The sequence below is a fragment of the Vidua macroura genome, chromosome 9 (assembly GCF_024509145.1).
Source record: "Vidua macroura isolate BioBank_ID:100142 chromosome 9, ASM2450914v1, whole genome shotgun sequence".
In the NCBI taxonomy this organism is placed as follows: domain Eukaryota; kingdom Metazoa; phylum Chordata; class Aves; order Passeriformes; family Viduidae; genus Vidua; species Vidua macroura.
The window spans coordinates 2,809,116-2,830,780 of NC_071579.1; the positions used below are offsets into that span (position 1 = coordinate 2,809,116).

The window sequence follows — 21,665 nt, forward strand, 5'->3', positions numbered from 1 at the left end:
GGTGAGGGATCCTTCGTGGGCAGCTGGGATATCCTGGGATGGGCTGGGCAGGCACAGGTGGAGCCAGGCTCACCTGCAGCCACACAGATAAGGTGTCCCACAGCCACCCCTGACTGTCCCTGTCCCACAAGCCGTGCCCATGGCCGAGCCCCAGCTGCAGTGTGGCTTCTCAGGGACCACTTGCAAATGTTTGGCTGCTGTCTCAGCCTTGGCAGGTTCCCTACTCCTCCCTGGCACCATCATTGAGTTTTTCAGGTTGGGATAGACCTCTAATATCATCAGGTCTAAGCATTAACACAGCACTGCCAAGCCCACCACTAAACCCTGTCCCCACTGCCCCACTCATGCCTGCACATCACCAGCCTCCATCCCATCTCCATCTCCTTGGCTTACTTCCTTCCTTAAACACATCCAGAGCTTATCAACAGCTTGCAGGTGGAGGAAGGGGCTATGCAACAAGAGCAGGGCCTTTAAACCTGCCATTTCTGCTCCTTTGCATTCAGCACCTCCCTGATTTCATGGCAGGAGTGCCTTCAGGTTTGGCCATCCCTGATAGCCACCTCTGTGGTTCCCCTCTGGTTTAGGAGAAATCGGGGACAGACTCCTTGGGGAGCCTGGCTGCAGTGAGACCCCAACAGCACAGCTCAGCCTGGCTCTTCCCCTCTTCCTTCTCCCTGCCTCCCCTTCCCAATCTCTTTCTGCATCATCTTCCCCTTATTCCACTCGAACAATATAAAACCACAAAAATACCCCTGCCAGGAGCTCTCCTCAGAACGTGGCTGTGCACTGGGCACATACACAAGGGCACTTTGTACCCTGTCACCAAACCCTTGTTTTCCCATTCCCCACCCCATTTCTGGGGCTGAAACCTTTGGTTCTGTGCTTTCCAAAGTTGCTGGCATTTTGCAAACACTAACCCAGAAACACCAGCAGCAGTCCCTGGGCTGATGGGGGGTGTGTGTGTTTTGCTGCTGAGGGTGAAGCCAGCCAGTGGCTGTACTGCCCAGAATGCTGGCAAAGGGTGGCTGTGGGTGCCTTAGCCCAGCCAACTTCCCAGCCATGTCACCAAGCACTTGTTTTTCCAATTCCCCACCCCATTTCTGTAGTTTGGGGTTGAAAACTTTGTGTTTTCCAAAGTTGCTGGCATTTTGCAAATACAGCAATCCCTGGGGCTGATGGGGTGTGTGTGTTTTGCTGCTGAGGGTGAAGCCAGCCAGTGGCTGTAGCCCCCAAAATGCTGGCAAGGCTGTGGGTGCCTTTTCAGCCCAGCCACCTCCCAGCCTCAGCAGGCAGCAGAGCACCTGCCTGGGCTGCCAGGACCTTCCCGGTGGAGGTGAGACCAAGCCCTATGGATGGGAGGTGGATTGGTGCTGGCAAGGCTGTGGCACGGTTCTGGGAAGGGAGCCTGGCCCCAGGCGTTGCGACACAGATGAGTTTTTTTGTATTCCAAAACAAGGGCTGATAATGCAGGGCACGGGGCCGGAGCCGCGGGAGGCTGCTAAACTAAATGAGACAGGAAGCACGTAATTCAATTAGATACAGAGCAGCATGAAGACATCTGAGTACACACACGGGGCTGGGCTGAGAGGCTATTGCATAACCCTGGGAAGAGCTGTGCAATACGAAATATCTCACCTAGAGCAGCCCATGCTGGCCAGCTGCCTGTCCTTGAGCAGCCCCATCGGAGGGGAGAGGCAGAAAAGCTGCTCTGGGGAGCAGAGGGGTCAGCTGGTGGCTGTGGCACAGTGGGCAGAGGGTCTGTCCCAGCCCTGGTGAGGAGGACTTTGCTGGAAGTCCTAATCCCTGGAAGTTGCTGGAAGTCCTAATGCTGGAAGTTGCCTAATCCCACTCCTGTGCCAGGGCTCAGACCTGCACACATGGATCTGGCACTGCCCTGTGTCCCAGAGCCAGCTCTGCAGCAAACACCTTTGTGCCTCTTCTGGCTGAGCTGCTGTGGTCCCCTTTGACACAGCCTTTGACTGACTCCTTCCCTTCCCTGGGGCTGTACAGGGCTCTCTCTCTCTCACCATGGGCAGTTCCTCACCTCTGCTTCACTGTCAGCTTGGCCTCACCTGAGCCCAGAGCTTCAAAAGCTGCCACAGGGGACAAGGTAAAACCACACACACACACGCTTGTCCAATGCACTTTATTTCTCTGGGGAAAAACAGCAGGGAAACAGGGCCTGAAGCAAAGAGCGGGGCTCAGCAGGCTGCAGTCTCAAGGCAGAGATGTGCAGAGTTTCTCTGCTCTGGCTCACATCCCCCAGGCTCCTCACCAGTTGCAGTTGCTGCCATCCCAGCTGTGTTTTTGCCATAGTTACATTTGCCTGGCTGCTCCAGGCAGCACGTGGTTCCCAGCACAGTGGCTGTGCCAGGCTCCATGGAGTTGCAGCCAGAAATCATCTGTCCCGTGTGCCTGCGACACGTGTCCAGGCTCCTGGAGGTTTTCCTCTCGGCATGACCCGCTCAGACCATGCCTCAAACACCAGGGAGAGTTACCAGAGCATCCTGTGACTTTGCAGATCTGCGGCTGGGAGGATGGGCTGCAGTGCTAGAGGGGAAAGGGACAGAGGTGAACATTTCCACAGCATTTGTGTGGAAAAACCAGGGAGGAGATGGAGATGTAGGGGATGAGGAGAAGGGGCATTGCCTCCCTAAACCCTCTGGTCACCTGCTGCAGCTGGGAGGTGAGTGCTAAGCTGCTTTGGCATGATCTCCAGATCTCCTTTCCAACCCTGACCATCCAGTAACTCTGGAACAGCTGAGTGGGGGTGCCAGAAGCCTGTGCCCACCCCCATGTGCCACTGTTGGTGCAACACCAGTGGTCCCAGCGTGGTGCTGAACTGGGGTGGAGCTCCAGGCTGGTGTGGCACTTCCAATACAAGCCAAGCACTGTCCAAGCTGTGGGTGTGCACAGACATTGTGTGGGTGTGCACAGACATTCTCAGCAGCTGTACAGGCAAAGGCAACCTTCCAGCCCTCTCTCCTCAAGTCTCCCATTTCTTCCCTGAAATCCACAGCAAGGATCACAGCTCTAATCTTGGTTTTAAGGCACAGAGAAGACATGAGTAAGAGCTTTGTGTAGCTCCAGCCATTTATCTGTAGCTGAATATCTGCTAACCAAGAAGGCTTAAACTTGACTATTTGAGTGAAAATCCCCAGAGCCATCAGGAAAGAGGCTGCTCTTACATGAGGAGCTAAAAGTGTGTGTTCAGTCATTAGTCTGTCCATGAGCAAGACCATTCTGTGCCTTCTTGTAAGTGATGAGAGAAAGACAGGACTCTACTGCTCAGTGGGGCTGAGGTGCCTCATGCTCCTCCCAAAGTCTCCCATCCACATATCCTCATGCTCCTGCTCCCAAAGGCAGCTTGAGAGGAGCCTTTCTCCCTGGCCCAGGGCCCAGATGGCTTCGTGCTGCCACTCTCCTGGCACAGTTCATCTCTCCTGGGAAAGATGCTCTGGCAATGTGCTGTGTGTGATGAATGCAGGCAGTAAGGGTAGGAGACAACTTGAGCTCTGGAAAAATGTCTGAGCTGGGAATAGCAGGGAGGAAGGGAGAGGATGAGGAGTGGAAGTGGCAGCTGTGGCCTTGTGCTTGGCTGGCCATGAGCAGGGGGGTTAAGGTCACTCCTTTCCAGAGCCACTGAACTGGGGAATTGCAGGGAGGGCAGCTCTGGGATCGTGTGTGAGCCTGACCTCACCACAGGGGACCTGTTGGTTCTCATGGACCTCTGGTTCTTGTAGCTCCAGACCCTGGGGTTTGCTGGTGTGCACTGGTTTAACCCTTTCTCTTCATCTTTCTCTTTTGCTGGCTCAGTCTTTCCCCTCCAGTTTCCAACCTCTCCCTGGCTTTTAATCTCCTTTCAATTTTCAGGTTTCATCAGGATCCTCCACTGTCAGATGCTTTCCCAGGTTTTGGCTCCTTTGATGTGCATCCCTTCCCTTCCCTCCTCTCACCACACACCCAGCAGGGAATTTGCGTTGAAGAAGTGCAGCTTCAGCCAGCACATTGTCCTTATATATTCCAGCTGTGAACTGGCAGTGCCATTGAGAGGGAAGTGGGAACATTAAATCCTCCTGCTCCATCTGTATCCCCCCAGGAAGCACAAACACTCCTGACCCCGCTGGGCGCTGCCACCCCCTGCTTAAACCACTTTGGCAGAGCGGGGAGGTTTGGAAGCCCTCGGGCAGCGGTATGGAGCAGCGCGATGGAGCTGACGACTCTCGGCGTCTGTCCTGTCCCTCGCTCTCCCACCCGCCGGCGGTTAATCAGCAGGCTCCACACGTCGCTGGAAACGAGTCTGTTTTTTCCTGTTCCCGAGGAAGCGGCTATGACTGTGATGCTCAAGGACGAGCCTGGGCCTCCCACTCCCTCCTCCCTTAGCAGCACACACAAACTTACCTAAGCTCTCATCCTCACGGGCGCTGCCTGAGCAGCTTTTGGTTGGCTGGAGGCTGGAGTGATGCCGGCTCCCCCTCCCCGCTCTCCCGCCTCCCACCCGATATAAAGCGCGGCTCCGCGCCGCTGTCGCAGCCGCCAGCACGGGTCCGCGGGGCAGGTGGTGCCGCAGCCGCCTGTCGCACCCCCTGCCAGCCCCGCGAGGAGCCGATGAGTGGCTGGATGCCTGGGTGCCCAGCTCTCAGCATGTGCCGGGGCTTAGCCGCGCTCCCCATCACTTGCCTGGAAAGGTAAGGCGCTTCTGGGAGGCAGAGGAGTCGCTGGAAGAGACGCGCCTGGACCAGGCTCTGCTGCTGCCGATGTGATGGTAGGGTAGAACCCGGGATGCAGAAAACACGCAGCGAAGTGATTTGTTGTGGCTGCATCCCTTCTGCTCCCCAGGAGGGGAACACGGAGGTGAAACAAGCGGAGGGACAGGAGGCTGGACAGGGCTGTACAAACACACCAGGTTTTTCTGGCTCTGCCTCTGCACAACTTGCTCCGAGTTGACAGCAGAGCAGCAGGAGTATTTTTGTCAACACGGCCGAAACTGTTACGTGACATGTTGCTCCTCCTGCAAAGCCCCACGCTGCCGGCTTGACATTTAAACCCTTCTTTTTGTATGGGCGCCTTGGGACGCCTGAACGAGCCGCGGGCACGCAAACAGCAGCTGGGCCACACGCCGCCTCAGGGGCACCCTGGGGACAGACAGGAGCCGCTCTCCTGCCCCGCTGCCGCAGACACCTCCCGGCAGGGAGGTGCCTCCTCCGCGGAGCCGCGGGGACAGGCAGGAGCATCCCAGCCTCTGGCACAGGAGCATCCCAGCCTCTGGCACAGGAGCATCAGTGCTGCCGCTGCCTCCTAAAGCCATGGGGTAGGTGGATGGCGCTGCTGCGGAGCGCTGCTCTCTCCATGGCCTGGTGACAGGCTCCTGGAAGCCCAGAGCACCCCAAAAAAGAGAGCAGGGGAGCAGCAGCCTGGCAGGCAGTAGGGAGATGCTCCTGCTGTGCCGAGAGGAAAGAAGCCGCTGTGTTTTCCCAGCGGTTTGGGAGCAGCGGCGCGCTGGCGGGAGAGTGGGATGGCAAAAGGAACCAGGTTAGCTCCAGGGGGCTGTGGGGGGGCTCCAGCTGGGCACTCCGCAGCTTTTACCTGCCCCAGAGGAAAGAGCTCGTTGTGCTTTATATTCCATGTGTCTCTGCCTGGGAAGCGAGCAGGAGAAACCGGTCCCCCAGGCTTAATGCGTGGTTGCCAGGGAGCAGGAAAAGCAGGTGGGGAGCATTTATTTCACACACCAGAGAGCAAAGACTGGCTGAAGCTGGGGAGCGAGGGTCGTACCCCCGAGCCCGTGGGGTGCAGCCCCTGCCAGCGGAGGGGGTGGCAGCAGCAGACCGATGGCCCAGAGATCCCATCTCACCCCTCCCTTCCTCCCTCCCTTCCAGAGCCAAGGATCTGAAGACCCGTTTGGGCATCCTGCTCCATAAACCCGAGCTGGGACACAAGGCGGGGAGCTCCAGCAAGCTGCAGCTGGGCTCTAGGCGCAGGTAAGCCAAGCACTGCTCTGCCCCAGGTCCAGCCCGGGCCAAGCCCCCGTGGAGCAGCCTTTCCCGAGGGATGCTCCTGCCCATCTGCGCAGCACAGAGCACAGCTCCCCCTCCACGTAGTCCCACCCAGGCGGGCCGGGAAGGCGGATCACTTCCCTGCTCCAGCGGCTATAAAATCCTGCAGGGAACGGATGCTCTGGCATTAGGCACAGAGAGCAAGAGGCAAGGAACCCGCAGGGCTCGTGCACTTCCTGGTGTCTCACACCAGTGGCTGGGATCCCTGGGGAATGCAGGCAGCATTAAGCACAGGACACTAAATATTGCTGCTGTGGGCAGGGGGTCTTCTGCAGAGGAGGCTCTGCTGGGCCAGCAGAAAAGGGCTCTTCTGAGCATCCCCTAGAGAACCTCCTGGCCAGCAGCATGGAGATGAGGTCGGGTGAGCCATCAGGGAAGGTGAAAGAAAGGGAAGAGAGAGGAAAGAGAGCCCACAGGTAATGGCTTTGGTCTCCTGCTGAATGCTGCTGTCTCCCGTTGATGGAGCTGCACAGCTGAAGTGCTCCCAGCCTCACTGCTGGACAGCGAGCCTCACATCCTTTTTGTCTTTTCCAGAGACTCCTCCCAAGAGGTGCTGGAATGGAGGGAGTCCTTTGACCAGCTCCTCAAGAGTAAAAGTGAGTAGCATCTTGTTTTCTTCTCTTGGTGAGAGTGTGTAGGACAAATAACATAGTGAGCTGTATGACTTGGGTCAGTGTAAGATGAGATCTTGCCTCCTCCTCAAATGAGGTGTTTTAGGACTTAGAAAGAGGTCCCTTTCCTGCCCACATCTGAGGCACAGGGCTCATTGCCTGCCCCATGAAGCTGTACCCTTTCCTCCTGGCTGGGTTTTTTGTGGGGGCAGAAGTGTTGTCTTGCTGCTGCCTTGGGACAGGAGCACTGTCACAGGCATCCCATGAGGAGGGGAAACGTCATGGTATTCCCAAAGCACCCCTTTCTCCACCGTGGGGAGAAGGCAGTGTCTGCTCTCAGTATCTGGTGGAAACAGCCATGCAGCCAGCTCCCCTCAGGCTTGTTCAGACAACTGCATTGCTGCCCTCTGTCTTTCCGTCCTGTGCCTCCGGGGATGGCTCTTCCACAGGGAGCAGGAATTCAGCTGTTTGACTGAATAACCTTGCCCTTTTCCTACTCTGGTATCAGCTGTGTGTCTGTGATGCACAGGGCTCCTGTGAGATGCTGTCTCCCTCTGCCCATGCAGGCAGCTCCTTCAGACACAGAGACAGGACCTCTTTTTCAGTCCCACATATCATCCCCTCCTTACACTGGGCTCTGCACAATGGCAGTCTCCAAAAACAGTTTTTACAATTATAAAGATGATAACTCAAATTATAATGAGAGCCAAAACGAGATTGTTGACTATAACAAGCCAAGACTTTGTAATTATCTATTTACCTTTAAAAAAAGATTACCTTGATTGAGCTTTGCAAAATTCAAATGGCAGAAGTGCCAAATTTTAATCCAAAAGTAGTTGTCCACCTTAAAAGCTCTTCCCCAGCCAGGCAAAGTCCTTCCACAGTGCTAGTCTGAGGCCAACTGTATTTTTTTTCCCGGTCTCCCTCATGTGCTGTGATGGCTAATGAGCATCTCTAGCTTTGTAACTTAATCCACCTTCCCAGCACAGCTTTGAAAACCTTGCTGCAATTACTCTTCCATCCTCAGCATCTCGTTCCCCCCAGATCTGGGCTGAGAAATCAAAATCAAGGCACCGCTGCTCGGCTCCTGCAGTGTTCCAATGCGTCAGCACGCTTCTCCTTAGGTAGAATTAGCTCTTTTCTAAGCTGTAAAGAAAATACTCTGAAGCCTCATTACAGAAAGGTCAGATAAATAAAACCAGAGGATTACTTGTCTGTGGGAAAGGATTTTATTGGAGTCTAGAGGCCAATTAATGGTGTCTCAGAGGGTGGAATTTGCCCGGAAGGAAAGGAAATCTGCGGATGTCACGGTCTGAGCTCCCAGGGCAACGCTCGCCAGGCATTGTCTGCTGCTGGTCCTCTTCCTCCCCGCCTCCTTTCCCATTAACTGCTCTTCTCTCCCCTCCATAGGTGGGGTAAATGCATTCCACACCTTCCTGAAGACTGAATTCAGCGAGGAGAACCTCGACTTCTGGCTGGCATGCGAGGACTTCAAAAAGATCCGATCGAAAACCAAGCTGGCCTCCAAAGCCAACAGGATCTTCGAGGAGTTTGTCCAAAGTGAGGCGCCCAGGGAGGTGAGACCATTTTCTGTCACATCAAATAGGGTGGGAAAAGAATAAAATATCCTGGTAGATTTTACTAAAGTGCTGTTGGATCAGTGGGAAGATGTGCTCTTGTTCATGAGAGCTTTAATTTCTAACATCGTGTGGTGCATCACGTAATGTTGGAACAGAAATTGAGTCAAACCATGAATGGATAGAAAGGTTTGTGAGCATCTTCACCCTCACCTGAAGATGGATTAAAACAAGGTTTTGTCCTCACATAGGAGAGGAGCTAACGTTTGTGGGCGCTGCTGCCTTGCAGGTGAATATCGACCACGAAACCAGGGAGATCACCCGCAAGAACCTCTCGGGGGCCACCTCCACCTGCTTCAACGAGGCGCAGGCCAAGACACGCACGCTGATGGAGAAGGACTCCTACCCCCGCTTCCTGAAATCCGCCTCCTACCAGGACATGACCAAGCAGGCCGCCAGCCGCGGCAGCAGCAAGCGGCCACACACCTGACCCGAGGTGCGACGCATGGCCGGGGGACGAGCCGGGGGGCCAGGCACAGGGTGGGACGTGGTTTGCGAGGGCTGAGGCCCGTGTGCCGGGGTTCCGGCTGAAGTTCTGGGATTTTAGCGGGATCCCCAGCACCTCGAGCGCTTCCTGGAGCCGCCGGACACGGTGTTCATTCCTCCCTCCCCGGGGGTGGGAGCCCGGAGCCTCCCCTTGCAGCTCGGCCGGAGACCTTTGGCACTGCAGACACGGAAAGAAATCAGGTTTGAGCTGCGAGAGCAGCGGAAAGAGATGGGATTCCCCTGAGCACCCCCAACCGAAGAGCTCCCACCTGCTCTCTGACCGGCAGCACCAGCCACCAGCTGCGGGGCCAGCACCGGAGACTGCCACTCCCGCCTGCAGGGAATGGCCAGGATAAAAGCCCCGAGACTACGTGGCATCTTCAGCTGGAGGGATCCTGCACCTGCCTTCTCCTGATCCCAAGATCCTCCAGCTGTGTCCTATGCATGCTCTGCAGCGAAGCTTTCCACCTCCTTCCAGTGCAGTGACGATTTTATCCCTCGCTTGAGCTCCACGACCTTCAGATTGCACCTAATCTTAGGTCACGTGCGTGACGTTTTATCCCTGTTACTGTTATTTATTTCATCATTGTTATTATTATTATATCTATATTTATTAGAGGAGCACTTCTGAAAGCACACATGTGTATCCCTTGTTCCGAGGAGCCTGTAATGAAATTATTTTAGCTGTTGTAGCAATTAGCATGCCTCCCACCTTTTCTGTGTAATAATTTGAGAGGACCAGACAGATTTGTAGCACAGTTTTGGAGCAAGGTACACCAGCAGCAGCAGGGAGAGCTGCTAGAGTGTTTGGATGGCAGGGCAAGGATGCTTTGCAGCCCATGTTGTTCCCTCTCTGCCCTTAAAGATGTGGAAGGCATCTCAGCAGTTTGTCCTGGGCAGGGAACAGAGAGGTCAAACAGGCACTTTGGTGAGCAACTCTGTGGAAAATTTGATTTTCACACATGGGAGAGAAAACCCTGGGGCTTTGCCTGGTTTTATAATTGGGCTTGGATGGTGAAACCAGTCTGCAGCCACAGCACTTACCAGAAACCCGTGGAGTGAGTGAAACCATCCCATGAATTCTGTGACTCAGGGGGTAGCAGAACATATCACCAGCCCAGACCTGGGGGCAGCTCTTCAGAAAGTCCCTCTCAGCAGGAATTTTGGCATCCTGGAGAGGTGTGGGTCCCACTTGGCAGCAATGGTAGGTGGGTGGGTGATGTAGAGCCTGTGCTGGGTCCTGGGGAATGTGCCACCAGCATTGCTCTCTGCTGAGGGCTGCTTTCCAGGGCTCTGTTTATCCTCAAAGACCAAACCTGGAGATCCTTATCCCACTGGTACTCTCTCCTTGCAAAGGGAACTCTTTTTTGCCCCTTTGTCTCAGCAACGGCCAGAGCACAGCATCCTTTGGGATTTTCACAGCTGCTTGAGCAGAGCAAGGGACCAAAGACCAGTTTGGGGATGTTACTCTGAGTCCTCTTCCACCACCCCCATCCTGGTCCCACGTCTGAGCCTCTGGCTGTTGTCCTGGCTGTGTTTATAGGGAGATAGCTGCTTTCTTATTTATTATTTATTTTTACAACTGGAACCACCTTTGCTGTGTTACTGAAGCGAGCGATGCACAATGGTCTGTTCTCATTACCAAGGAAACGTTGGCATTACAAAATAAAATGTAAACAGCAAAATACCCTGACAACACGGGCTGGGTCTTTATTTTTCTGGTTGTGGACTTTAAGTTAAATTTTGCGTTCTAATTCTGGACGCTTTGCGAAGCTGCTTGTGTTGGGTGACTCAGGGGGCATTTCCAGTCGCTTTAGAAGTGACAGCGTCCAGAGCAGAAGAGGAAGGGGGAAGACTTTTGAGGCATAAAGCTCTGTGGTATTTGGGTTATCAGAGAAAACAGAATGGTTCATAGAAAGCATGAAAGCAGAAATGAAGTTTTGAATGTATGAACTGCCAGTACTGCTTGTATTGCTCATAATTTCTGAGCCCTTTACAGGACTGCAGTTCCCAATATCTGCTCAGTATTATTAAAAACACGAATGTCATAAAATTGAGAGGATGCAGGGGAAAAACCCTGCTTTTGGGTCACTGACATAAACAATACTTCATTTTTGTCAGTAACACACCTGATGATTGAATTCATTGACAAGGGGGAAACTCTCTGGTATCAGAGGGGTTAAAAAAAAATCCTATTCCTGTGCAGAGTGCAGTGAGGTCTGAGCAGCTCCCTCAATGCTCTGGGAGGGAAGGGGAAGTTTGCATGGAAAGTGCTTTCCATGGAAGCACCCAGGGCTGGAGAGGAGCAGCCCAGTGCAGCTCGAAGGGGTGCTTGGAATAAAAACCCAACTGAAATATGGCTTTATTTCATTGCCTTCTTTCTATTTATTGCATATTCTGGAAGCCAAAATTAACTGGCCTGCGTCAGCAGAGTGTGAGGGGACTGAGGAGGAGGAGCTGGAATCACAGGGAATAACTTGGAATGTGCATATTCCAAGGTGTCACTACGAGCACAAGCCACCCCCTGCCACTCAAATGCATTTTACAAGCAGCTGGAGCTGCAGCAGAAGCTCCTGAGCCCTGTGATACAGCCATGCAGGGTCCAAGGATCAGCAGGCACTGTAAAATACATGGACTCTGCTCCATCCCCACCGATCCAGGGGAAAGCAGCTTGGGCTTTCCCTCACCTTTCATCTCCTTTTAAATTAAGCATGGCCCTGTCTTACAAGCCTGCTGATTTGGGATCGTAGCAGTTTGCATCTCTATCTGGCCTTTGTCCGTGTCAGAGGGAAGAAATGAGCTGGAAAGTATCCAGGAAATATTTAAATTACTTGTCAGCAGTAAAGCAGACAAGAAGCAGCCAGAATCAAAAATAATGTTGTTGTTGCCTTTTTTTTTTTTTTAACTGCACCTTCTGAATGAAAAATATGAATACTTTGTCTTGCACACCTTGAAGTTAATTTAGAACTGATTCCCCATTAAAAAAAAATTAAACAGGCCAACAACAACAACAAAATAAAGAAGGAGTAAAAATATAGAATTTAAACCTTTTTGAGCTTTCTTTAGAAGGAAATGTGAGGCTGTGTCCCTTCTTGCTGCATCATGTGTGGCCCAAACTGAGCCTCAGCCTCGGTGGCAGCTCTTAGACCCCACAGCTGATCCTGGACAATCCCATTTGCAGCCCAGTTTCCTCTGAGATGCTTCCCAAAGAGAAAACCCAGTCACTAAAAGCCAGCCTTGCATCCAGCTGTGCCTGCTGCCAAAACCCAGCGGTCATACAACAAAACCTTAAAGCCTCGGGTGGGGGGGGGGGAGATAAAAAAAACCCAACCCAAAAACCCACATTTGAGACAGAGGAGCCAAAACTTCCCTCATCCAGCTGTGGTCGCTCCCAATAAACCCAGGCTGAAGTTTCCCAGGGAGGAGGATGCAAATTTGGAAGCAGCTAAGGGGATTTGAGCTCCGGGGAGCCACCGTGGGGGCTGGCACTGCCCTGCCCCCCAGGCTGTGAACACGAACTTGCTCCTGGGCCAGGTTTCCATGAGCCAGGATGGGGAGGGGTGGATTTATTTGGTGGGAAAAAAGGCTGTTTCCCCTTGCCCTGGGAGCTGGAGCATTCCCAGCAGCAGCTCAGGGGCTCCTGCAGCCAGAAGATCCCTGCTCCAGTGGGACCAGGCAGCTTTGGGGTGGTCTTAGGACATGGACATGGATGCAGGGGTGCATTCACACGAAGATTTAGGCAGGTGGATGTGCAGATATTTAAGTGCAGGAATTCTGAGCTTTTAATTTTTCCATGGATACATGCATGTGACAACAGGCTACATGTGTGTACATCCATGATTTACTTCTCTTTTTAAAGAAAGGCCATGAAGGAATGCTGTAAAATGTTATCTGGATATGTTTTTGGAGGGAGCTCAGCTGCATGTGTGTACATCCCTGATTTACTTCTCTTTTTAAAGAACAGCCTGCTGTAAAATGTCATCTGGGTATGTTTTTGGAGGGAGCTCAGCTGCATGTGTGTAACATCCATGATTCACTTCTCTTTTTCAAGAAAGGCCATGAAGGAAGGCTATAAAATGTCATCTGGGTATGTTTTTGGAGGAAGCTCAGCAGCAGAGAGGATGCACTGAGCCATTTCAAATGCGCCGAACGCCTCACCCCACGTCCTGCAGTGCTCTGCCAGCCCCCGGGCTGGCCAGCAGGGAGGGAGCAGCTGGATGGCATCGCTCTGCAGCTCCCACTTCAAGGCCTTTGCCTGAACGAGGTGCCAGAATTCCCAGCTGATGTGCCCCCTCTCGGCTCGCCCTCCCCTGAACAGGCAGCTGAATGCCAAGGTTGCCAATCCACTCCAGCTGCGCACGAGGATTTGCACCCCTGGGCTGCCTCCGGATCAGAGAAAGAATGAGAGGTGATTTTCAAGCTTTCTGCTGCTGCTGGGGCACCGAGGGCAGTGCTGGTGTCTGCAGCCAGTGTGGGGAATGGATTTGTAGAGAATTCTCAAAATCTGGCAGAAGGCTCACACAGTGTGCATCTGTATGCAAACCTTGAGATAAGAAATGCTGACTTAGAAATGCCATGGGATAGGACAGACATTGCTGAGAGAGAAATGGAGCTAGAAACAAGTTTCAAAGGATGGTTTTGCAAATAAGATTAGGTACTTTAGAGAAATAGAACCATGAAAGATGCATTGTAGTAGGACTTTTGAGGGATAATTTTAGATTATTGGCTTTAAGGCATTTACAGCATGATGTGGCAAAAGCTGATAGGCCAAGAAACACTTATAATGTATTTTAATTAGGAAATAATTGTCTTCTGATTGTGATGGCATGCATAATAACATCTGTATGGTCTCACCCTTCACATGAGACTGAAAATAGAATAAAAATTTATAAAACATCTCTCAGTTGCCCCATCTCTGGGTCAGAAAAGGGCTTAATCCAACAGGCCTCCTGCTTCCCCAGGGCTGGGCTGCCTGTGCTGGAGGGGAGCTGGGACATGACACAGCCATGGGGGAAAGATGGGGATGAGAAACAGCTGGGAGAAATCCTGCTGGAGACCCACCTGCTCTCCTTGGGAAAGGCATATAAGCTCAGGGGCTCAGCCCAACTCATTTTCTGACCTGTTTTGGCTGCTCTGGGCTGTTTTAAATGGATCTGCCCTGCTCTCTTTGTCCAGGGACTGGGATGTGCTGCCCTGCACGGTGAGGTCCCTGCCTGCCTCATTGTTGCCCTCACCTCTCCTTCCCTGCTGGCAAAAATTTCTTTTTTGGTGGTGATGAGAATTGAGCAGCAGTCTAAAAAACTAGGAAATGAAGTTTAAAAAGTGTAAAAATACTCCAGAAAAGGCATAGATATGGGGGATGTGGTTCAGTGCTGCACTTGGTAGTGATGGATGATGGTTGGACTCAATGACCTTGGAGGTCTTTTCAGACCTAAATGGTTCTGTGAGAAATGGTTGCTGCTCTTCCATGGGTAGCATCACCTGCCATCCTTCTGTGGACTATTTTCCAGGGTTGTGTTCCAGCACTGAAAGTCACATCAGCATGGCCAAGCACATAAAGCCTGGGATATTCCCGCTTGGAAATATAATAAGAAAGCACGTGAAGGGAACATGAAGAAAAAAACCTCATCCTACTATTCATAGCTCCTTTAAAAAATTATTTTGCCCTTGGCAGGCAGTTTTTGCTGCCACATTATGCTCCATGTTTATTTGTGGCTGCTGGGAGGACAAGGATTCTCGGGAGATGTCATCTCAAGGGAAGGGATGCAAAAATGGGTGTAAGTCCATCAGATTGGAAGAAAAGGGAGATTTGCTTAGCTGTGCCCTTGATTTTCCTGCTGTCTGTGTCTCAGCAGCTCATCCCCTGAGTCCCTGGGTGCGTGGGGGCAAATAATGACTCTGCAGATGCACAAATACAGCAGGAACTCCATAACCCAGAGACTGCAGAATGATGGTGGAGAGGAGCTCTGTTACTCCCACGCTTTGGAAAAACTTTGAGACCTTTTCATTCCCTGGAAACTGCCTGTTGCAGGGACTCAGAGTTCAAACTTATGGCTCTGTGAAAAACAGTTTGGATCAGGAAAGCACGAGCAGCAAACCCTTCTTCACTGGGCTGCAGGCCCAGGACACTCCTGTTGGTTGCAAACAGGACAGGACAGCCCTGCTGGTTGCAAACACCTCATTCCCACCACTGGGTTGGGATTCCTACCATCCTAGGGATTTTCATCTTCCCACCATAAGATGATAAATGACTTTAATTAAAGCAGCAAGCTGATGAAGGCTCTTGTACTTGGGTGGGTGGGCGATGTGATGTTGTTACATTGGCTTTTTTTAAATGTCTTTTGGCTCTTTTTGGATGTCTTTACTGGCTTTGAAGCCAAGATGTGCCCTTGCTCTAGTTGTTTGTTTTGCAGCCTGCAAATGGGTACTCGAACAGCAGCAGCTGCAGCCACAGCCCTGGTCAAACTGGGAGAGATTCTTCCTGTGAATTAAAATGAAATCCAGACAGCCATGGGACAGACTGGAGATTGCCCCTGAGTTTTCACAGTCTCTGTCCCTTTGGGGCTGTATCAAGATCTCCTGTGGCAGCACAGACCCTGCAGAATTCCATGCAGAGACCATGGAATGTTCCCAGAGCCTGTGGATGCTGTGGGAAGCAGGATGCCTAACAGCATGATGAGGTACAGGGATGTGACTCCTGCAGAGGCAGAGTTTAGTGAGAGCTGGCGTGGAGATGTGAGCCAAGGATTGGGATATCCACGGAAAACACACAGAGGGCTGCATCCACCCCGCCCTTTAAGGGCTTTTCTGTGCCCTATGCCTGCATCAGGCCACATCTCTGTGTGCATATGCAGATTCCCAGTTTGTGCATGTGCCCAGGCACCATGGAAGGTCAGGAATGATTTGATTGATACAATTCCAGCCCCGTTTCAGACGTGAGCTGCATCCTGCCGCTGGCACAGCGCAGTGGAGGTGGCTGGGGGAGTTGCACAGGCTCTGCTGAGCTCATCTCACGTCACAGGGCAGTGAAGGAAACTGGGTGGGACATCACAGCCTGGGCTCCTCCTGTGTGTTTCTTGCACAGGCTTTCCAGGCAGATAAGGAGGGCCTGGAGGAGCAGGCTGAGTGTTTACACAGAGCTGCTTACAAGGAGCAGGGTGCCAGGGTGATGCCAGGGAGGAACCCACAGATCTGCAGCTCAGCGATTCCCCAGGTGAAATTTAGTGGCATTTACTCCCCTCACGTGGATGGATTTACCAAAAAGGTGAGGAAAAGCTTAAAATGAACCCCCAAATGTCCCCCAGTCCACAGGCCTGATGCATTCAATGCCTCCACGCTTCAGCTCCTGAAGCACTGCTGAGTAGATGCTTCTGAACAGGGTCTGGGTGCATGGGGAGAGCACTTTGCTCATGACTTCTCTGGTACATGCTGAAAAAAAGGCTGCCCAACACTCCCCCAGAGCCCCAGCATCCTCCTGCCAGTGAATAAAACCTTCCCTGCTGGCAGGGGCCAGCACATATCTGGGGACACCTTGGTGGCCGTGTCATTGTGGGTGGCAGCAGGCAGGGCTGGGTGGCACATGGGGACACGCAGGCATGGTCAAAAGTCAGTGGGGCGGGGATAGAAATATTTAAACATTTCCTGGAGTGCAGATCTTGTGACTCTGCTGCTCGGAGGAGGAGGAAGAAGGTGCTCAGCCTCTCTCTTCCTCCTCCCCAGGGTTCTGCTGTCCTGACAGAGGTGAGGAACTTGAGCCCCACCGTGCCCAGGGGATGCTGTGCTGCTTTTCTGGCCAGGAAAGTAACTTTTTTTTTTTTTTTTTTTTTTTTTTTTTTCTTTGTGGCAAAGGTATAGAAATTAATACAAGGAAATGAAATGCATCAAAATCAATGAAATATTGTGTTTATTTCCTGCTGAGCAGAGAAATAAACCATCCAATCTTTGGCTTGCCTGAGGGTAAATTCATATAAGTTTATACTTTGCTTTTATACCTTAAGACTTCTCTATCCCTTTCCTGATTTACTTAGGTAATTTATTTCCAGTTCAGCTTGTCAGGCAGTAACTCCTGAAAGTGCTGATCAGAAAATGGGTATTGGAGCCCCACTTTTTCTAGATGCCAGATAGATTAAGGCAAATTAAGTCCTACCTGATCAATCTCCTAACGTGCTGAAAAGCTTAGGAGAAGCTTCCTGTCAGGTAGGGTCTCCTCGTGGCCTGTAGAAGAAGGAGGGATTAAGGTTGGCTTTGTCTCACTCCAGGTGTTGGATCCAGGGCAGGCAGGACTGTGTGTGGCTGCCATCCAAAACTGAAGGGGAATGCCCATCTCCGCCTGACACTGATGGCTTATCAGGTAACCTGTGATGAGTCTGAGATGACATTTACAGCAAAAGCAGCAGGGACACCTCCCTGCGCCATGGGAGGGGCTGAGGCCAGGCAAGGAAACAAGGAGTCCATGAGTGCTAAAGCTGTGCTTCTCTCCAGCCCTTGGCTCCCCCGGCTGGCCCTGGCACTGCTGTCCTCAGCTGCCCCTCACACAGGACATAAGGAGTGTAAATGGTGAGGTTTCACAGGCTAATGAAACGGTATTTTCTGTTCATTAATCAGGTGAAGACCACAGGGCCCTTAAAATTGCCCCCTAATGTGTTTCATGGGCCACGCCTGGCACATCCTCCCCTCCGAAGGCGCTGAGCACTGCACCTCTCCCATCCTTCTGTGGACCCCTGGGTTCTGGTGGTGAACCCAGAGCCCTCCCTCTGACCACCATGGAGCTCCCAGCTCGCAACCAGAAGAAGGGCTCTACCCCTCCCAGAATGAAGGCAGCTGAAGTCCTTAACTTGGAGTTAAATGCTGCTGTGTACAACAAGGATAAAGAAGCTGTGCTGGAGCTGCTGGAGCAGGGGGCAGATGTGAATTCCAAGGTAGACAGTGGCTGGACACCCCTGCAGACTGCAGTGAGAGTCGACGAGGAGGAGCTGGTCCAGCTTCTGCTGGACAGGGGAGCTTCTCTGCACGCCAGGAAGGACAATGGTGGCACTGCATTTACTGAGGCAGGGATAGCAGGGAACGTGGAGGTCCTGAAGCTCCTCCTGGAGCGTGGGTCAGACATCCACGAGCAGGACATCAATGGCTTCACAGCTTTCATGGAGGCTGCATGGTACGGGAAGGAGGAAGCCTTGAGATTCCTGTACAGCAGAGGGGCAAAGGTGAATTTGAGGAGGGAGACCAGCGAGGAGAAAGCCAAGCTGCACAAAGGAGGTGCCACAGCACTAATGGACGCTTGCAAGGAGCGCCACTTCTCGGCTGTGAAAATCCTGGTCGAGGAGATGAGGGCTGATGTGAACATCCGTGACAACAGAGACAGGAATGCCTTGATCCACGCCCTAAAGAAGGGTTCGGACAAAAAAAAGTATGAGTCAGCTGTGTCCATAGTTCATTTCCTGCTGGAGCACGGTGTGGATGTGAAGAGCAAAGATGAATGTGGGAAAACTGCCCTCATCCTGGCTGTTGAAATGGAGAGCCCAGAGCTGGTGACAGCTTTGTTGGAGAAGGATGAGATAGATATTGATGACGCAGATGAGGAGGGCAACACAGCCCTGATGGTGGCTGTGGAGAAAGATGATTGCAGAATAGCAAAGTTGTTGTGTGAAAAGGGAGCGAGGACTAATCGTGGGAACCTGATTGCAGTTGCAAGGAGAAATCGTTCTTCCAGCATGGAAAACCGTCTTCGTGAGTACAAGGTCAGGCTTGTTCCAGATCCCCCCAGAGCGTGGGAGCCAAAGAGCAAACGCTGGAGGGCCCAGCTGAAAAAACTTGATCAAATGTATCGCCCCATGATTGGCAAACTGAAGACATTTCCATACATCCAGCAGAAAATTCAGGATGGCATCTACCTCGGGCTCCACGGAGGGACAGAGGTAGCAGTGCAAATAACCCGCAGTGCAGAGGGTGACAAAGAGAAAGAGTTCCTTGGAAAATGTTCTCACAGTGAACATCTACTGAAGCTCTTCCAGTCTGAGAAGGAAAAAGGCTGCATGTACTTGTGCTTCCTGCTCTGGGAAAAAAACCTCCAGGAGCACCTGCAGGACCCTGAAGGCCAGAAGGATTACAAAGCTGCTCTGAAGATCATCTTCCAGGCACTGAGAGAGCTGCACTCCCTCGGATTTGCTCACCAGGATCTGCAGCCTGGGAACTTCGTAATAGGTTATGTTTTGCTTTCTTTATGTTTTCATTTCGCTTTCCCTGAAGTTTAGAGAAGGAGGTGTCTCACACTTGTCTGTAAAAGTAGAGATGTCTTTGTGCTGAATGGGGTGGCTTTAGATCTCCTCTTTAAATAAGTACAGGTAGGTTCACAGAGAGAAACAAGCTTACACATGTCATTAGCTCTGCCTGCCTCTCCAGGGCTCTGCAGGCAGATCAACCCATCACAGCTGCCTTCAGAGAACTTTTTTAAAGAAGAGGCCATCCAGAAGTCAGTGATGGACTGTATGAAGGTTTGCCACCTTTTATTTGCTAACAATTTCTCTTATTTCCCCAGATTTAGGTGGCAAAATTTACTTGGCGGACTTTGGTAATAAAAGAAGGTCAATTGAAGGCCAAGAAGAACTTGTGAAGTCAGATTTAGAGGTAAGTTCTCTGGGAACCAACCTATGGTTTAAAATGTTGGGTGCTCTGTAGCTGTGGGTCCTAGGGAAAGGCTTTTTGCATCCCCAACTAGAAAATGCTTTGATTTGTGGGAAAATCAGTGTAGTGACAGATGTTGCATAAGTGCGATGTTGATTTTGGAAGCCTTCTCCGTGGCCTCAGGTGGAATGCAGTGTTCTTTTGGGGTGCCTGTCAGCACAAAAAGTCTGAAATTCTCAGTAACCAGGGTTCCAACAGGTGTGTGTTTTACACTTCTGGGCCCCTGCAGGGTTTGGGGATACGAGTCCTCTTCCATTGGGTTGGAGGCTGGGTGCCTGTGGCACGGGAGCAGTGATGTCTCTTTGCAGGCCCTGGGCAGGCTCGTGCTCTACGTTTTAACAGGGGGTAGGAAACCCCTCCAGCAAGTTGGAATCAGGGATTTGGCTCCCAGTTCCCCAGATTACACGGAGGCTCTGGACCTTGTACAAAGCCTGTCCTCTCCTGATGAACGAGGCTTGGAAGGATTGAGCAAACATCCCTATTTCTGGAGCAATCAGAGGTAAGGCCTGGGAGTACAAAGGAGGTGGAATTTTGGTGTGGGAATTGCCTGTATTGCTGGGAACAGTCAGGTCCCATTGCAGCTAATGAAGCTTCTCATCCCACAGCAGGTTCAACTTCCTGAAGACTATATGGAATAAAATCAAAGACAACCCAAACCGAAAAAGTATTTTTCAAGATCCTAATGTCACTAAGAAAGCTTTTCCTTATCCACAGTGGACTAAAATGGTAATCCTCTTCAATTTGGATTGGTATCAGGTTTGAGCTAGAGATTCAGGCATAAGATTTTCCGAGTGTTTAAAAATGGAACTGGAAAAAGCAGCCCCACATAAAATACAGACAACTGGAAAAAACAATTCAATCGAAGGCGCGTAGTCAGAAGATGTTGTTGCTAAAGGAAGCTCTGCTAACTGGGGTGATAAAAGGGGTTGATCATTCTCAAATTGGCTGGCAAACCTTCAAAATCTATTGTTTTTTGTGGGGTGTGAAAGGCAGGGAATAATCTGTGTGCTTTCTTTCAGATTGACAAAGATGTTTTACGCGTCATGGAAAATCCTAAGAATGCAAAACCTACCAGATACAGAAATGATGTCACTCAACTCCTGAGGCTCATGAGAAACATGGATGAACACAAAGATGAAGGGTACGTGTTCCCATCCTTGCCCCTGCCATGGGTGCATAGAATCAGAGAATATCCTGAGCTGGAGAGGACCCACAAGGATCACCAAGGTCTGTTTTTGCCCAGGACAAGCCCAAGAATCCCCACCATGTGCCTGAGAGATCTGCCCAAGATGAAAGTGAAAGGCAGATGAAGGTGCTGGAGGAATAGCCAAAAAAAAAAAAAAAAGAAAGGATTGAGGAGTAGAACAGTTGCAGCTCTGCGGTTTCCTTTCCATGTTGTCAGAAAGCCTCTCTGGAATGGCTTTTTCTCTGCAAGGGCATCCTAGAATATTGACCCCTCAGACAAGCTTTAAAAATCCTGTTTGCTTCTGTTCTCTTTCAGGATCAGCAACAAAATAGGAGACTATGCTGAGTATTTCCTGAAGGTTTTCCCAGAACTTACCATCTATGTGTACAACAGCTTACGCCAGAACCCCACGTGCAGTCACCTCACAGACTTCCAGGACCCTTCTCTGTAGGATGTCACTGCCTCCTGTCCTGTGTCTGATCTCACCATCACTCTTTTTATTTCTTATTTATTCACCTGCAAAAGAGCTGAAGATGTGGGTAAGGAGATGGGATAAAGCACACACAGGGACAGTATGGAGGACTGAATTTAGGAAAGATTCCAAAGAGTTTGGTGTAACAGCCACAACCTTTGGATGCTCTGATTTGCACTGTGATTATACATTGCTTATGGAAATGGTTCTCAGCTTTTTAAACTGGGATTGTTATTCTTTCAATAACCCCATGGAGAAACAAACTTGAAATAAATTTGAGAAGAAAACTGACTCTATGCTCCTTTAGGAACGAGGTCCCCAAGATGTGTCCCAGACCCAACCTGCCACCACCTCTAACTTGGGTTGCCTTGACAGTCCCAAGCATATCCTACAAACTGACATCAGGAACCTGGGGTGGCAAGTTTTGTTTCACAGGGAAAAGGGCTGGCGTTCATGCTGAGGGGCCTGTGGCCCTGAGTTGGAGGTTGCCTCCTGAAATTTCAAACGGCGAACAATGTGTCCCAGACCCAACCTGCCACC

The 21,665-nt window shown here is 51.4% G+C and overlaps 2 protein-coding genes across 4 annotated transcripts; both read left to right on the forward strand.

The window, feature by feature from the left end:
- Positions 1-4,545: 4,545 nt before the first annotated feature.
- Positions 4,546-10,474, forward strand: RGS16 (regulator of G protein signaling 16). Of its 3 annotated transcripts, none has more exons than XM_053985609.1 (5): positions 4,546-4,688; positions 5,877-5,978; positions 6,588-6,649; positions 8,075-8,241; positions 8,531-10,474. In XM_053985609.1, exons 1-5 carry the CDS (start codon positions 4,609-4,611, stop codon positions 8,729-8,731), a joined length of 612 nt encoding a protein of 203 aa, XP_053841584.1. In that variant the 5' UTR covers positions 4,546-4,608; the 3' UTR covers positions 8,732-10,474. The 3 variants fall into 3 exon arrangements, with proteins under 3 accessions (XP_053841584.1, XP_053841585.1, XP_053841586.1); XM_053985610.1 differs by lacking the exon at positions 4,546-4,688 and adding an exon at positions 5,139-5,311; XM_053985611.1 differs by lacking the exons at positions 4,546-4,688; positions 5,877-5,978 and adding an exon at positions 6,200-6,469.
- A 6,028-nt stretch (positions 10,475-16,502) lies between these two features.
- On the forward strand, positions 16,503-21,383 carry RNASEL (ribonuclease L). The gene is made up of 8 exons (XM_053985039.1): positions 16,503-16,527; positions 17,046-17,137; positions 17,392-18,987; positions 19,322-19,410; positions 19,776-19,966; positions 20,073-20,193; positions 20,487-20,608; positions 20,969-21,383. The coding sequence occupies exons 3-8, from the start codon at positions 17,550-17,552 to the stop codon at positions 21,102-21,104; spliced, it is 2,097 nt and encodes a 698-aa protein (XP_053841014.1). The 5' UTR covers positions 16,503-16,527; positions 17,046-17,137; positions 17,392-17,549; the 3' UTR covers positions 21,105-21,383.
- Positions 21,384-21,665: the final 282 nt, after the last annotated feature.

Bases quoted from the DNA above. Each gene is read 5' to 3' on its own strand.
- RGS16 (XM_053985609.1), top strand. From the start codon at position 4,609: ATGAGTGGCTGGATGCCTGGGTGCCCAGCTCTCAGCATGTGCCGGGGC. The intron at 4,689-5,876 runs GTAAGGCGCTTC...CCTCCCTTCCAG, and splicing joins CCCATCACTTGCCTGGAAAG to AGCCAAGGATCTGAAGACCC. The intron at 6,650-8,074 runs GTGAGTAGCATC...TCCCCTCCATAG, and splicing joins CCAGCTCCTCAAGAGTAAAA to GTGGGGTAAATGCATTCCAC.
- RNASEL (XM_053985039.1), top strand. From the start codon at position 17,550: ATGGAGCTCCCAGCTCGCAACCAGAAGAAGGGCTCTACCCCTCCCAGA. The intron at 19,411-19,775 runs GTAAGTTCTCTG...GTCTCTTTGCAG, and splicing joins TTGTGAAGTCAGATTTAGAG to GCCCTGGGCAGGCTCGTGCT. The intron at 19,967-20,072 runs GTAAGGCCTGGG...CTCATCCCACAG, and splicing joins TATTTCTGGAGCAATCAGAG to CAGGTTCAACTTCCTGAAGA.